This window comes from Canis lupus, chromosome 2, assembly GCF_011100685.1.
Source record: "Canis lupus familiaris isolate Mischka breed German Shepherd chromosome 2, alternate assembly UU_Cfam_GSD_1.0, whole genome shotgun sequence".
NCBI classification, from domain to species: Eukaryota; Metazoa; Chordata; class Mammalia; order Carnivora; family Canidae; genus Canis; species Canis lupus.
In genome coordinates this window covers 80,604,695-80,620,539 of record NC_049223.1, presented here as the reverse complement: position 1 = coordinate 80,620,539, position 15,845 = coordinate 80,604,695, and the positions used below count along the sequence as shown (strand labels likewise).

At 56.0% G+C, this 15,845-nt stretch overlaps 1 protein-coding gene across 1 annotated transcript in view; it reads right to left on the bottom strand.

Moving 5' to 3' along the window:
- Positions 1–15,845, bottom strand: part of PADI2 (peptidyl arginine deiminase 2) — a 44,451-nt gene that overhangs the window by 12,286 nt on the left and 16,320 nt on the right. The window contains exons 4-10 of the mRNA XM_038531833.1: positions 12,199–12,260; positions 10,043–10,160; positions 9,276–9,401; positions 4,107–4,285; positions 2,056–2,159; positions 1,241–1,352; positions 660–767 (exon numbers count right to left, since the gene is read on the bottom strand). Of these exons, the coding sequence (XP_038387761.1) occupies positions 660–767; positions 1,241–1,352; positions 2,056–2,159; positions 4,107–4,285; positions 9,276–9,401; positions 10,043–10,160; positions 12,199–12,260 (809 nt within the window). The remainder of the gene's footprint in view (positions 1–659; positions 768–1,240; positions 1,353–2,055; positions 2,160–4,106; positions 4,286–9,275; positions 9,402–10,042; positions 10,161–12,198; positions 12,261–15,845) is intronic.

Sequence of the window (15,845 nt, the reverse complement as noted above, 5' to 3'; positions counted from 1 at the left end):
TGCAAGTTGGGGATGGGGCTGGGGACGGACCCCCACTCCACCTCTTTCCTATAGTTCCCATTTTATTTATTTTAGATTTTATTTATTTATTCATTCATTCATTCATTCATTCATTCATTCATTCATGATAGACATAGGGAAAGAGAGAGAGGCAGAGACACAGGCAGAAGGAGAAGCAGGCTCCATGCAGGGAGCCCAATGCGGGACTCGATCTGGGACTCCAGGATCGTGCCCTGGGCCAAAGGCCGGCGCTGAACTGCTGAGCCACCCAAGGATCCCCCTAGTTCCCATTTTCTACAAGAAAACTCTCCTCTGAGTAAATTTTTTAATCCAGGGGATCAAAAAATCTCATCCGGGTGGCTTTTTACTCCTGCCTTCCAAAATGTGTGAAACTGATAACAAATGGTACATTTATTGAGCACTTGTGGTGTGCCAGGCCCTGGGGAAGTGTCACACTTTCCTATGAGAAAACTCTTCAAGGAAAGGACCATGGAGGTCACTACCCCAACTGATTCATTCTGCAGATGAGAAGATGGAAGCAGTGGGCAACAGACTAACTTGTCAAGGGGTGCCCAAGGTCTCCGGAACTCTCTGTTCTTTAAGAGCCCCCAGGATTTTTTCCCCCATGCCCCACCCCGAGGTGGCCCTCAGCATCTCACCAGAAGCTGCTTCACTGGGAAGTCCTTCAGGTTTCCATCTCGGGGTGAGTCCAGTACCACAGGGAAGCCTTTGTGGGGGGCCTCTATGTAGCCAAACTCAACTTCATCCTGTGGGGACACCAAGGAGAGCCGTCGACGAGTCAGCCTCTATAGTTTTCCTCACTACCAAGCAATGGCAATGGTTCCTTACATATCCTTCTTCATATAGTCTCTGCACACTCTAAGCATATTTGCATTCATATCAACCCCATTTCTTAAAACATAATCAATAACATCCTTATGTTCATTTTCCTGCAAGTAGCACCTTAATTTGAAGTGCATTCTGTATTTATAGGTTGGCTTCTTTTTAGCTGTTGTATAGTACTCCACTGTACCCAGTCCCTCGTGGATAGATATTTAGGTTGTTTTACAGTCTTTTGCTACTTCAAGAAGCAACGCTGCAGTGAATCACCTTATACAGTTATGTGTCTGTGCACATGTGTGCGTATGAGCCAACAGCAGAATTCCCATACATGGAGCTGCTGGCCAACTCTTCTTGCCTGAGCCGTGGGCCACATCTCTCCCAGCCCATGGTGCCTCACCTGGATCCAGCGGTCACCTCGGTTTACGTACTGGAAGCAGACCTTCAGTTCACAGTTGGTTTTCTCAACCAGGTTCTTCACCTCTTTCAGGAACAAGTAATTGTCCTTCATGCTGAGAGGTTCAGGGAAGAGAGGGAGGCCAGGAGGAAGGGTGAGGAGGGACAGGGCCAGTCTAACTGAGGTGGCAACAAGCAGCTGGCACCTCTGGGCTGTGCTGGGAAGACGAGGCCATCTCATCTGTTCACACAGTCACCTTTGCAAAGGCTGCTGTGTGGTGTCTGCCAAGGTCACGAACACATAAAACAAGAAGGGGGGCTCTTGCCCGCCCCCCCGTCCAGATTTCTGAAGAAGAGCTGTGTCTACCCCAGGGCCTCAGGATCCCACTTGTCATGGCCAGCATCCACCTGCCGGGACTCCTCTCTCTCACTTCTCATCTTGCTGCAGCTGTCTAGCACATTATAGGTGCTCAAAAAAGAGTGTTGCATAAGATGAGCTGAACATCTACTGCATAGGAGGCTCCCAACCAGATGGTGTGGGCCAAGAATGAGAAAAGGAATGATAGCTATTATTTTTGAAGCACAAGCTGTGCCAGGACCTTGGATTAATACTTTGCCTGCTTCGTTTAATGCCCACAGTGACTCTGTGACGTCAGCATTTCAGAGAAACAGAGGCACAGAGAGGTCAAGTGAGTTGCTCAAGGTCACAGAGATGATAAGTGACAGAGCCAGGATCTGAACTCAGGTCGGTCTGCCCCTGAAGCCCCAGCTATAGTGACTCTGCTGCGCTGCCTCCCGGCGCCGTGGCCCATTGCTTACCAGCACACAAACACCGACACAGGAGGCAGGATGTTGGGGGTCATGATCCATGGAGCAATCCGGAATATCACGGTGTCCGTGAAGATGGGAGTCAGAGGAATCTCCTGGGCATGGGAGAAGGGAGGGGATCACAGAGTCTTGTCCGGGTACCTCTCGTACCTGCCTTCTAGGGTGGGTGAAACTGATAACAACGCTACGTTTGCTGAGCACGGGCGGTGTGCCAGGCCCTGGGGGAGTGCCACACGGGCCGTTTTGCTTCTGCCTTACAGTAACCACAGGGCAGAGCTGTTATTATAACCCTTGTTTCACAGGTGGGGAAACTGAGTCACAGACCTCTAGTCACAGACCTGTTTCGCAGCTGTCCGAGGTCACGTGGTTAGCAAGGGGAGAGCCTGGATTTAAACCCAGGGGGTCAGGCTGCTGCAGCCATACTGGGAACCACTACCGGATCTTGCCCCATCAAAGGCCCCTTCCTGAAACTGGGCCAGCCCTGCCCCTGCTTCTGTTTCTGCTCTGGGCACCTTGTCCTTTTCTACAGGTGAGCATTTTAATGTTGTTTGGAGGAATTTTGCTATGTCCAGATTGTTCTTTAAGGAAAGGTTCAGGAAGCTTGCCTGGAGCCTGGGGGAACATGAGTGGATTCCAGGGTTCCTTTGTATGGTTGGCTTCGAAGAGCTACAGGAAATGGGCACCTGCCCTTGGCAGAGGCCATGGGGGCAGGTGGGACTATGGGCCTCGCTGGCCCTTCCTGCCTGGGTCCGCCTCGTGAGTCTCTGCTGGTGCCCGCCGGAGGGATCAGTCTGAGGCCCTGATGGCCAAGCTGCTCCAAGCTCAGGTGGGAGCAAAAGCCCTCCCCCGTCCAGTCCTGTTAGGGCTGCCTTTTTTCCCTTTCCTCATCTGAGGGACTTGAGGGTGCTTTGTGAATGAGTTCTTACAAGCTTGGATGCTCACAACCACCCCAGGAAGCAGAAACATCTGCTGTTTGTCTTACAGATGGGAAGCGAAGGCACAGGGAGTAGATTCACCTGCCCAACGTCTCCTGGGCTGGAAACTAGGCAGTCTGACTCCAGAATCTGTTGTCATAAATCTAAGCTATGGGACGCCTGGGTGGCTCATGTTACACCCAGGTGGCTCAGCGGTTGAGTGTCTGCCATCGGCTCAGGATGTGATCCTGGGGTCCTGGGATCGAGTCCCACGTCGGGCTCCCTGTGTGGAGCCTGCTTCTCCCTCTGCCTGTGTCTGTGCCTCTCTCTCTGTGTCTCTCGTGAATAAATAAATAAAATCTTAAAATAAATATCTAAGCTAGATGCAGCCTCACCTTCTACAGAGCCCACTGTGTCCTGCCCCAAAGTAGTCTGGAAGTGACAGTGAGGAGGGGACCTTGAGTCTGGGAGGGCAGCCAGGGGTTGGAGCCTGGGGCTGCGTCTTTGGGATGAGAGGTCCTCATCAGTAGGACACACTGTAAGTGAGGGGAGCCTCTCCTCGAGAGGGGCAGGTGCTCTCCTTCTCGTCCAGTTTCCCAAAACCAAGAACAACGGTGAGTGAGGTGTGTGGCCATAGGGTGGGGGCATGACCTGCAGCTGGGATTTGGGGTTCAGCCCGTGGTCAGAGGTGGTATGACCCACAGGGAGGGTGAAGGGTCCGTCTGGGGAGGGAAAAGCAGGGCATATAAGTAGTCGATAAGCCTCATGTGTGTGGCCCAGTTTGCTCCCTGGAGTAACCCCTGGGGATCTGTGCCTCAGAACTAGGTCCACGCTACTGTAGGGAGGGGGAGGACCAGGGGACAGGTGTGGGGGATGTCAGAAAACATCACCCACAGGGAACCCTGGGAAGTAGGTGAAGCAAGCACGAGGATCCCTGGGGTGTAGCTCAGAGGACCCCAGCTGACATGTGTGGGTGGTCGTTGGGGAGCATTGAGGTCTCTAAGCTTGGCCCCACCCGGTGCTTTGAGGGGAGTGGGGCATAGTGAGGACCGCTGACAGTGGCCCTCTGGAAGGACCCCACCAGGTCCCCAGGGGCAGCCCTTCACGGTGGACGCCTGGAGCCCTCACCTCGGCCATGTACTCCAGCAGGCTGACGTGGATGGAGACCAGGCCTGGGAAGCCCTCGTCGGGAAAACGCAGGCCTTCCACGAAGAACAGCAGCTCCGCGGAGCCGCCCGTGTACTTGACCACGTGGTAGAGCTTCCGCCGGCCCAGGATGTGGATGTAACGCTGGCCGAAAAACGGGTCTGGAGGGAGGAGGGCCAAGGTCAGGCTCCTATCCCTGCCAGGGAGGTGTCACTGGGGCGGGGGGTGGGGGGGGCAAGACGGCAGAGTAACTGGTCCTCTGGACACAGGGAGAAACGCACAAGCAGGAAGTGCCACCAGAAGGGCCACGGCCCGGTCATCGCCCCAGCACGGCCACGCTCCCCACGTGACCCCAAACCAGGCCCCCTCTCTAGCTCCTGGCTTCCTCATCTATAAAACGAGCCGAATCCCAGGAGTGGCCCACGTGAAACGACAGCAGGTGATGACAGAGCAGCTAGTGGTGTGGGGGAAGGATATTACGCCCCTGCTTTACGGATGAGGAAACCGAGTCTCAGAAAGGAGAAATGGCTTGCTGAGGTCGCACGGCCAGCACGCGGCCGAGCTGGGACTCCGATTCAGGTGCAATTCTGAACCCCAAGCTCCTGCTCCCCTTTGACAAACAAAACACCAATGTGCCCATCTGTACCCCAAAATCCAGAAGCCGCGTTGGCGTGGAGGCCCACATGTGGTCTCTGGCTGTGGCGTCTCTTGCCTGGGAAGAGAGGCAGGTGCCCCCAGGGCTTCTGCCCCACTGGAACCCCCCAGCTCTTTACAGTACTCTTCCCTCTGCTGGGCCTTGATTTGTGTCCCTTCTGGGAAGTACACCCAGATCCCCCGGAGACCAAGCCAGGGACCTGTGTGGGCCTTCTGCAGCCCTCGTCCTTGCCCATCACAGCCCTTCTGAGTGGGTGTGATCTCACTGTTTACCTGTCGACCCTGAGAGACTGTCACCTGGGGGGCAGAGACAGGCCCGGCTGGGCCCAGGGCCAATGCGGCATGTGGTCGTGTTTCATAAACGTCTACTGGATGCACCCGTGGCTCCCACGCCACACCCTACAGGAGAATTTTTGGGCTAGAGCAGAATTACTCTGTTCCCAGCAAGGCCGAGGACCTCTGGGGGGAGGCGGGCAGCGGAGAGAAATGTGAAGATGCCGTTTCTCTGTCTGCCCAGAGCAGTGCTCGGCCGGTGGTAAGATAAGGCGGATGTGGGAAGTGTCCTAACAGAGCTGGAGAGAGCAACCGGCAGGTTACTGGGGTGGGGAGGGTGGGGGCGGGAGGCAGGGTGGGGCGCATGTGAGCAGAGGGAGGCCGACTTTGAGATGCCCTTTGGGGTAGCAGAGGTGGGGTGCGGTGAGGAGGGGAGATACTTGCAGTGCCAGAGGCATGGAGGGAGGACCCTATGCAGTTCCAGAAGGAGTTTCTTTATGCCCTGTGGAGCTGGAAGGGCAGAGTCAGGCTCAGCTTGGTACTTATTGTCAACAATGACCGCGACAGTTCATGACCTGTCACCCACGGGTTAGGACACATAACCAGGACAGTCCTCGTACAAATAGGGTGTGTGATCAAAACTAGCAAATTAAATGGAGGAACCTCCGAAGCCCGAGCTCATAGGACATAAGACAATGTGCCCAACTGGACCCTGGGCAGACGTCTTGCTGAGGGCAGGTTACCTTAGCGGCTATGACTTCCAGAGTCAGAGAGACCTGGGCTCAAATATCGTTCTGACTTTACAAGCAGCAAAAACTCAGGGAATTCACTTAACCTCCCTGAGCCTCAGTTTACCATTTGTTAAATAAGGATAATATCACACCTAGGCCACAGGTCATTGCAAGACAAAATGACACAGCATCCGGAGCTTAGTGAAAGCCGGTAACCATGGGTACCCATCGGTGCCGCAGCTGGGCCCCGAGGGTGTCAGTAGGAGGAGAGCCTGTGAATGAGCTAGCGGGACCCTTTCTGCCAAACTCACGGCCTTTGCGTTTGGATGCCTAGGAGCGAAGGCAAAGAAATAACACCTCCCCTCCCCTTCCCTTGGGTGGGCCCCAGAAATGAGAAAGACTCGGACCCTGGATGTGCCAAGTTGCTCAGCATGGCCTGACACCGAAGCTGAACTTCTCACTCAGAGACAGTAGCGCCCTGGGTAGATCCTAATCGCCGACTAGATCCAGATGGATCCGCATAATCAAAGCATTCTCTTCCAGGCATTCAGGCTGCACTCCGAGCTGAGGCTCCGGGGAGAGAGCTCAGGCCTAGAAGCTGACTTGTCTTTGCAGGAAGCTCCAAAGTGTCCCCAGGACTCGGGGCAGCTGGGAGGTCCGCCTGGGCCTGGGGAGGGAAGGGGTCTGGCCTGGAAGCTGTGTCAGGGGGAGGGACACGATCTTGCTCATCTGCATGTAGGTTTTCTACAGTCTCGTGGCCTGCGATTTACATGTGTCTCTTTCTGGTCTTGGGCCGGCACCAGGTGCATCGGTTCCGTGGTGGGAACAATCCCGCCACTGTCCCAGGGAGCCTCCTTCCCCCGCCCCCAGCTTGGTGCAGGCCGCCTCTCCCTGCGGGAACCAACAGTGCCCTTCTGTTGAGTGGCCCACATGCCTGGGCCTGGGCCTGCCAGCCACCCTGACCTCTCCTTGGCCCCAGGCATTGGCCCCACCAGCCGGCGCGTGGTGTGGTTTGGCATAACCCTTCTGGTCACCTTGGAGCCGTTCCACCTCCCAAGGAGACTCCTTGATGGTGCGACCAACCGTCCTGGTTTGCCTGGGACTCAGGGATTTCCCAGGATGGGCGATTTTCAGTGTTAAAACTAGGAAAGTTCCTGGGCAAACTGGGACAAGTTGGTCACTGTATTGTTATAGGAAGGGGTCAGGCCCCAACTTTGGGACCAAAGGAAAGAATCTGAGGCTGGAACCCAGTGCCTTCCTAACAGCACTGGGGACTTCTGTCTGTTGCAAGGATTATAATTAATAATCATGATAATAATCCCAGCAAAAGCAACAAGCGCCATCTACAGAGGGCATTCTGTGGTCCGGCTGCCGTGGGGAGTGCCTGACACATGCTCCTCGTTTGGTCTCCAACCTGAGCAGGGGTAGTCATGCCTCTCATCATCCCCAGGTCATGTCACAGCTGAGCCCCAGGCGTGGGCTGGTAAATGGACTTGCCCCGATGCAGGGCTTGAGCCTCCCAGGCTCCAGAGCTCCCTCTCGGGGTCCCTCGGCCTCCAGCTCCCTGCCCTTGGGGGACACAGGTGACATAAACCATTTGTGTAACATGACACATGCTCACCCATAGGTGTGCTCAGGCTTTGACAAAACCTGGAAATGTTTGCACGGAAGAGGGGGCAACTGTGCCACAGCAGGATTACTCCCCCGCTGTTCTTTCCAGGATTCCACATATTGTGGGAAAACTGTCGTGGAGTCATGGCTGCACCAGTACTGTGCCCCCCTTGCCCCACAGGACAGCAGCCCAGATGAGACAGGCTGGGGAATGGGGTCTCGAGGCGCTTGTCTGCTCAGAGCCCCTCTTGATGGCAAGCGAGGGGCAGGGATGTCCTTACAGGGCCAGACTGCAATCCACTCCCATTAATGAACAGAACCCGCTAGATAACATCCAGGTGTCACTACCAGGAACACAATGCGTGTCACTGTTCCACGCCACGGCAGAGAGGAGCAGGCCTGCGCCGCAGCACCCCCATCCTCTGTGGCAACCTTGGACCGCACAGGGTAAACATCAACATCCCTGGCCCCCTGGGGCAGCAGAGCCGGCCTGACTCTGGGGACATTCCAACCTGCGTGAGGTCACTGCCAGGGCCCAGGGTGGATCAGGACGGCTGGCTTCGGGTGGCAGCTGTCCGCTGCTGTCCGGGCTAAATCACTCCCTGCGGTGAGGGTCCCGGGCCCTCATGCCCAGCTCCTCCGGCGTCTGCCCCGGCTCTAGTGGGCCTGCCCCGAGGGGGCCCCAGAGGTAGGCCAGAGATCCCGGGCCCCCCGGACAGCTGGGCGCACAGGGAAGCCCCACCCCGCATCAGGGCAAAATGCAAAGCTAACTATTTTGCTGAGAGAGCTTTTTAATACATAAATCAGATCTTGACAGTCCCTTGCTTAAAACCTTCTAATGGCTTTCCACCGCACTCCGAATAAAACCCAAGCCCTCCCCCATGCCCTGGCCTCTGCCCAGCTCGCTGACCTTGGCTCCAACACATCCCCCACCTCTAGTCTCTCCCTTTTGCTCCTCCAACGCTCCAAGCCGGTCCACCGCTCTCTGCTTCGTGTGTACCTCTGCTCCCTCTGCCTGGAACTCTCTTCCCTCAGCTCACGAACGGCTGGTTCCTTCTCACCGTTGATTTGGGTCCTTTCTGGCCCCACTGGGCCCAGCGATGCCTCACCTCTGCCCCCAGTATCCCCTAGGACTTGGCAGGTGTCATTTGCTCTGGTTGTGCTCCTTATCACGCCTCCCTCACCAGACCACCCCCTCCCGCTGTAGGGGAGTGAGGTTGCAGAGTTCACTGCAGGGAACCCCATACTGAGAACAGCATCAGGTGCCGAGGACAGCACCTGGCTCAACACGTATTTATAGAAAGAATGAGACAGATCGAGCGGCTATGAGGACTAGCTCTGTGCCCGAAGCATGTTCCCTACACAGCGGGGGCCCCGGATGCCCTGTCACCATCAGGAAGAGCCAGGGCTCCAGTCTGTGTGGGTGCCCACAGCCTCATCGGGGTCTCTTGAAACGTTGGAGGCAGTTCTTGGCTCCAGAAAGCCTGAGATGGGCAGAAAGCACCCGGGGGAGTGCTGCGTGGGTAACCCACCTTCGGTATCATGCGGGTGGCACGGCTCCAGAAAAGCTGGACCTCAAAAACCTGGTTCATGAGAAGAAGGGGCCCTCGGGTTGTACATAAACCTGCATCACTACCGACTCCTCTGAGGGAGGAGCGGCCTATCCCTGGGGCCTCTCAACTTCACGGGACAACAGTGTGCCCAGTGATGGTTACGAAGAGGCGGGTCCTGGCCCTCTTGGGTCCCCTGCACCTGCAGGAACCACCGCTACTGAGGGGTGGCTCTGGGGAGCGTGGAGGGCAGAGCTGGGCCCCGGGGAGGTCCGCTCAGTGGGCACCGGATGGATGGAACCTTCCGGGGGGGCTGTGCTGGGGTCACTCACTTTCCACATAGAACACGCCCACTTTGTCCGAGTCGGCCATGGAAATGTAGAGAATGATCTCGTATCCGGCGGGGAGGCGGTCCGGGCCTTTGGTCCGCAGGATCATCTGGGACATGTCCTTGAGGTCTGGGGTGGGAAGATGCAGAGGAGGTTAGAATTAAGACACACGCGGCTGGAATGTGGGCTCGTAAATAATTGTCACTTTTCCAACTGGGACAGAAAGCCCCACACACGTGTATTGTGGGAACTGTAGGGCAGCATAGAGACTGGTTGTCTCCTCCGACACTATGACCTCCTGTAACTTTTTGGGAATTTCCTTCCAGGCCTTTTCCTATGTGTATCTGTATGTGTAACTGCTAAAAAGCATGGCTCCAACTAAACCACATTAATAGTTTTGTCTTCTGTTTTTTAGCAAGAGTGGATTTTTTTTTTTTTTTTTTTTTTTGAGAAAGACAGAGAGAGCGAGTGAGCGAGCAGAGCAGGGAGGTACAGAGGGAGAGAAAGAGAATCTTCAGCATCTTCCATGCCCAGTGAGGAGCCGGACACGGGGCTCAATCTCACGACCCTGAGATCATGATCTGACCCGAAATCAAGAGTTGGATGCTTAACCGACTGAGCCCCTGAGGCGCCCCAAGAGTGGGTAGCTGAGTCCACCATCCCCAGGAGACCGAAGGTCACCCCTGCCTCAGCCTTGGGCCAGCCCAGGACTGAGCGTGTTTCCACTGCTCTTCCCTGCCCCCAACCCCGAGTGTGGGTCCCACTGGCACCTTCCTTGCTGTAGACCTTCTCATCGTTCAGGTCCTCCTTGGGCAGCCAGGGTGTGTCTCGGTCACAGTTCACCAGCAGGATGGCCCCTTGGCCCTCGGGGCCCCAGGTCCAGGATGCCTGCGTCGCCAGGGAGAGGGGTCAGCGCCTTCTTGTCTACCTGCTGGCTGATTCCCAGCCCCACTGCAGATCCCCGCCCCAGGACACCAAAGAGACAGCCCCAGGATGAGAATGAAGAGCAGCCACCACGCATCGGGGCAGGGATGACTCGGCAGACGAGAATCCCACATCTGGTGGTGGGCGGGGGGGGGGGGGTGGCGGTGGCAGAGGGAGACACAGGGCTCCGAAAACGGACCCTGCATTCGTGAACGTCCAGCCTGGTGACGCTGTGCCTGGAGGGGGAGGAGGCAGGGAGACGGAGGGCGGCCAGGGAAATGGACAGGCCGACATTCTACGACAGGCTCTGAAGTCCCCGGGGGGATCAGGGGGAGAGGTCTGGACGGACGGACGCCCAGCTGTTTCCAGACATGCTGAGCGCTCCAAATGGGACCTGCAAGGCGATCCATTCTCTATGCTGCAGCCAGGGCCGTAATAGAACAAGCTCCAACCAGATCATGTTATCACGTCCCTTTCCTGCGTTAAGCTCTGTCGGGGGCTCCCTGTTGACTTAGGATAAAACCCCAATCCCTGACTGCAGGCTGCAAGGCTGGTAAGACGGGTGGCTCTCCGTCCATCCTCCCACCTGCCCCGGCTCGCTGGCCCCCGGCTCTCAGGCCTGTGCCCTCCCTCACAGGTCCCTGCGCTCGTGGAGCTGGTCTGTCTCCCTTCACCCGGCCAACCCCAGTCCTCCTGTGGTCGTGGCCTCACCATCCCTTCTTCCCACCATCCCTTTCTGATTCTCCAGCCCTGAGCAGCTGCCCTGGGGGTACATTTAGGGCACCATACACGTGCTATTTGGGGGTGAACTTGGGACAATTGTGGAGAAAATATGAAACTTCACAGACCCAGATAGAGGGAGTCTGAGAAAGTTCAGGCCCACAGGGATTGCGTGACTTCACCAAGGCTGCAGAGCTCCTCAGGGGAGGCTGGGCTCCACAGAGGCTTCCATGGTCAAGTCCTTGTGGCTTGGCCACGGACACAGACCCGGGGTCTCCTTGCAGCCGGCTGCCTCCAAAAGCCAGAGTCCCATGGAGGAGCCGAGGAGAAGGGACTCCCCAGCAGGTGCGAAATCCCCCACCCCTGGTACAGACAGTCTAGGGCTGGCTGCTAGGACCAGGCTTCCCTCTGGGCTGTTTTCATTTAACTGTTTCAAGTATCCATCTACATGTAATTTAAAACAGGCTTTAGGTTGTTATTAGGAGAGTAGCATAGGCCCGTGGCAACAAGGTAAGGATACAGACGGGCAGAAAATGGAAAACAGAAACAGGATGTACGCAGAGCAAAACCAATGGAGCTTAAAAACTGGCTCGAGGTTGAAAGAACCCAGGAGAATGGGATGCAGAACACAATGCTATCCACACAAGTTAATGGTGCGCCAGCCACACGGTGTGTTTTGCAAGAATCATGAGGACAGAAAGGAACACACGAAACCCATTAAAATGGTCCTTTGTGGGGGAGCAAGATGGGAGCGTGGAATGTAGGGTAAGAGAGAATAAATGAGTGAACACAGGAACAGATGAAGGAACGATGAATGAATGGATGGGTGGATCACACAAGAGAGGGGCTGCGTGTGCACCCTTAAAAATAACATCCCTGGAACTGAGAGCAACGCGTGCAACCTTCTGCTTCTCATTCAGTTTTACAGTTTTTAGAAAATGCAGAGTAATGAGAGCAAATGCTTTGACAGCACCTCCTCTGTGGCAGGACATTTATTATTTCCGACAGCTCTGTGAACTGCGTGTCCCATCCTGTGGATGGGGGAACAGAGTCCGGGAGGTGCTTTGCTGCCGTTGCTCTAAGGAGCTCAGCTCCTCTGTGGGCCCTGCCACCGGCATGCTGGGTGTGGGAGCCTGCACCGGGCCTCAGTCTCCCCATCTGTAAAAGGAGAGCTGTCTGTGCTTAGTGGGAGGAAAAACAGCTGCGTGCAGCCTCCCTCCTGAGCCTCTCTGCCCCCCCAGGACTCCCCAGTCCAGGGCCATGTGCCCTGGTAGTTTGGTACCTTTTTGGGGTTGTTCTTCTCCACCACACCATCCCGGTCTGCATCCACATCCAGGGAGATCTCTGGGGAAAGACACATGGGTGAGTTGTTGAGCCTGCCAGACAAGGTGGGGCAGGGCCAGGGCCAGGGCCAAGAGGAACACCTGTGGGACTGGGTGCAGCTCCCACATTCCCCCGGTCCCTGGAAGGAGAGGGCCTTGTTGAGGGTCATCTTATCCAAACCCCTGTCCCAATACCCCAGTGGCTGATGCAGAACATAGGCAGATACTGTGCAGATGTCACAGCTGATAGACTTGAGAGGGGCTACCGGGTAGGCGGGGGTCTCCCAACACTTCACCGTTCTGTGGGAAGTTCTGGGTGGTGGGTGGCATGAGCCTCACCAGACAGATCCAGGAGCCTTGGCTCAGAGAGGCCACGTCACGAGCCCTGTGGGAACGGGGAGCAGTAGTGGACCTGGGCCATGCTGGGCATTTGCCTGCCCTGAAACTCCTATTTTGAAAACTTTCAGAGGATTTCCTGACTCCTTTTTTCTGTCTGTCCAGGTGGTGTGCATGGGGGTGTGATCTCTTCCAGAACCCCCGCCTCCCAACAGTTCTGCTTTGGGTGGGAAGCTGGGTCTCCAACCCCTCTCCATCTAAGGGTGCCTGAGCAAGCCAGGCTGTCAGATGGAGGATCCAGGCTGAGGTCCCTGTTTATTCCTTCTCTTGGAGAAGAAGGGGTGTTTGGTATTCCCAGGCTTGCCCGGGGGTGGGGGGGGACAGGTTTTGTGGAAACTGCAGGGCAGTGAAAGGAGCCCAAGATTTACTGTTACTGCTGGTTTTCTGCTTACAAGCTGTGGGACTTTGGGCAGGTTAGACAGCCTCTCTGAGCCCCAGCTGTCCACCTGCGCAATGGGGCCCTTCCTAGCTAGAGGAGGTGTACTCATGGCAACGGGAGGTGCGATTGACGTTCCAAGCTGGACCCTTTGTTGCGGCAGCTCTCCTGTGGTGTTTAACAGCATCCCCGGCCTCTACCTGCCAGATGCCAGTAACATCCCCCAATTGTGACAACCAAAATGTCTCCAGATGTTGCCAAATGTCCCCTGGGAGGCCAAATGGCCCCCGGAGTTAGAGACTAACAGGGCTGGGCAGGAGAGCTGGCCTGAGGTGGCGGGAGTGTCCCACAATGGGGTGAGCTGAGCCCAGGTCCTGGGACTGCCCCGTGGGCTCGGCCTCACGCTGAGCATGACTTGGACGGAGGCGGGAGCTGGGTGGGAGTGAATGCATTCCTGGTCTGTCCCCTTGGCAGGCGTGCTCAGTCCCCGGATCGGGCGGGGAGGAGGGTCCTGGCACAGAAAGGGTACTGATGTCACCCGTCCTGAGGCGGCTCACCCTGGGGATAATGCTCAAGTCCCCCTTTTGCTCAACAGCCTGATTCCCTGAATGTGGTTTTTCTGGGTCTAGAAGGAGGCAGGACGGGGGAAGCTCTCAGGGTTCTCGGTCCTTGAGAGAAGCAGCGCCCCGGTGTCCCCGCCTCTGCAGCTCTGCTGTCAGTTGGATGCGGTAGGGGCTGATTTAGATAAGCGCCTCCCATTGATCCCGTGTGCATCACACAGCAGATCACCCGTGAGCATTCACTGCGTTCCAGGCAGCACAGGAGGCATGGGGACCCAGGGGGACCCAGGGGACCCAGGGGAGGGCATTCGGGGTACACTGCATGCCCTGGGGTCCCCAGTCTTATGAGATAAATATTATTGTTGCCACTGTACAGGTGAGCGAACCCAGACTCAGAGACATCACCTGTCAGCAAATTGGGCTGATAACCCGAGGCTGGTGCAGGGTAAGGATTCTCGGGACAAAGCGGGGAAGGGGGTACCACCAGCTGCTGTTAAGAGACTGAAGCCTCAGAAGGAGGAACAGTATTGATTTTGGCTTCTACACCTTCACGAACTTTGCAGCTTGGACACTCCCCAGTGAATGCTGCCTTTCAGGGAGGTTGGCTTCCCGAAGCTCCTCCCTGGGAACCAGCCCCAGATCCGGGTTCCCTAAGAAATCTCTTTCTTTGCTTTTCAAGATAACAATCTCTCCCCGTGTGTGCAGTTCCCTTTGCCGGAGGCAGAGCACTTCCCATTCCTATTCTCCTCTCAATCATACCAGCCAGGGAGGAGTCACCACCCACCCAGCCACCCTCGCCATACAGATGAGGAGACAGAGGCACCCCGCAGGGAAGTGACCACGGGGTCCCCAGGGAGTGCGGAGCCAGGCATCCCACTTGGGCCTCTGACTCTAGACCCCTGACCTTGGCCTGTTTCCTCCACTGACCCAGGCTCATCCCCACCTTGGGCTGTTTCTAAAACCCAAGTCTGCCTCCGAAGACCCAAGACCTACTCCCCTTACGGCCGTTCCCAGAGGAGCTGACCACATCCCCACCTGGCAGCCCTGGGGCTTTTGTCTCCAGGTCAAAGTGGCACCACACCATGGCCGTGGTGGGTCTGTGAAAACAGCGCATCACAGGAGAGAAATTATAAGCACTTGATTGGGGATCCCTGGGTGGCACAGCGGTTTGGCGCCTGCCTTTGGCCCAGGGCGCGATCCTGGAGACCCGGGATCGAGTCCCACGTCGGGCTCCCTGCATGGAGCCTGCTTCTCCCTCTGCCTGTGTCTCTGCCCCTCTCTCTCTCTCTGTGACTATCATAAATAAATAAATAAAAACTGGATTTGTTGTGGCATTTAAAAAAAAATATAAGCACTTGATTGTGCTTCACCTCATGATAAATCCCTTCAATTAAAAAATTTTATCGCTGGAATATTTGCACGTAATGCAAAATAAATAAATAAATAAATAAAATAAAATAAAATAGCACCAAACAGCTTCTAAAGAAAAATAGCAGTTTCCTGTCCATTCCAGCCTCTCACCTGCCTGAGGCAACCTCCATAATATTAAGTAATACTCTTATGGCTCTTCCTTGATTTATAGACTTCAAACAAGTGTCACTGACTTCCTGTTATGACATTCAGGCGTTACGTAATTGGGCTCTCTCATCACCCACCGCCCAATCTCCAGGGCTTCTCCCCTTCAAAATTTCCTCCAATGTTCACAATTTAACTAGATTTCAGTGGGATGATCCTTGTAGGGACAGAGAACAGGGCCGTCATGACCCACCCAGACCTCTGCCCTCTTGAGATAGCTCTGTCTTCCCTGCGGGGCAGGAGACAGGACAGCTTTTTCAGGGCATCTGGGCCCCAGACGACATTTCCCAGAGGCTCTGAATCCTACCTCGGCTCCCCAGAATAGCCCCAAGGTGTCGGGTGGCACCTGGGGTGTGGGGCAGATTTATGGGAAATGTCACTGGGATTGAGTTCAAGGTAGCCTGAGAATCTAGACACCAAGGCTTCAGGCTTGACACAGGGGCAGAAGCATTTTGGCAGGCCACCGGCCCCCATGGACAGTGGCAGGGTGCCTGGCCTTCTTACGTAACCAGGCAGCTTGGGGTGTGGTGGGGAGGAAGGACTTTCTCCCCCACGGCCAACTGGGGCAATGATCCTAGGCCCTGGGGAGGGGGCCCAAGGAATGAGGTCTCAGGGCTCATGTCCTGCCCCTGTTGCCAGGACCCAGCAAAGAGGGTGAGACCATTCTTCCCGCTTCCATTTGTCCTCTCCTGCAGTCCCC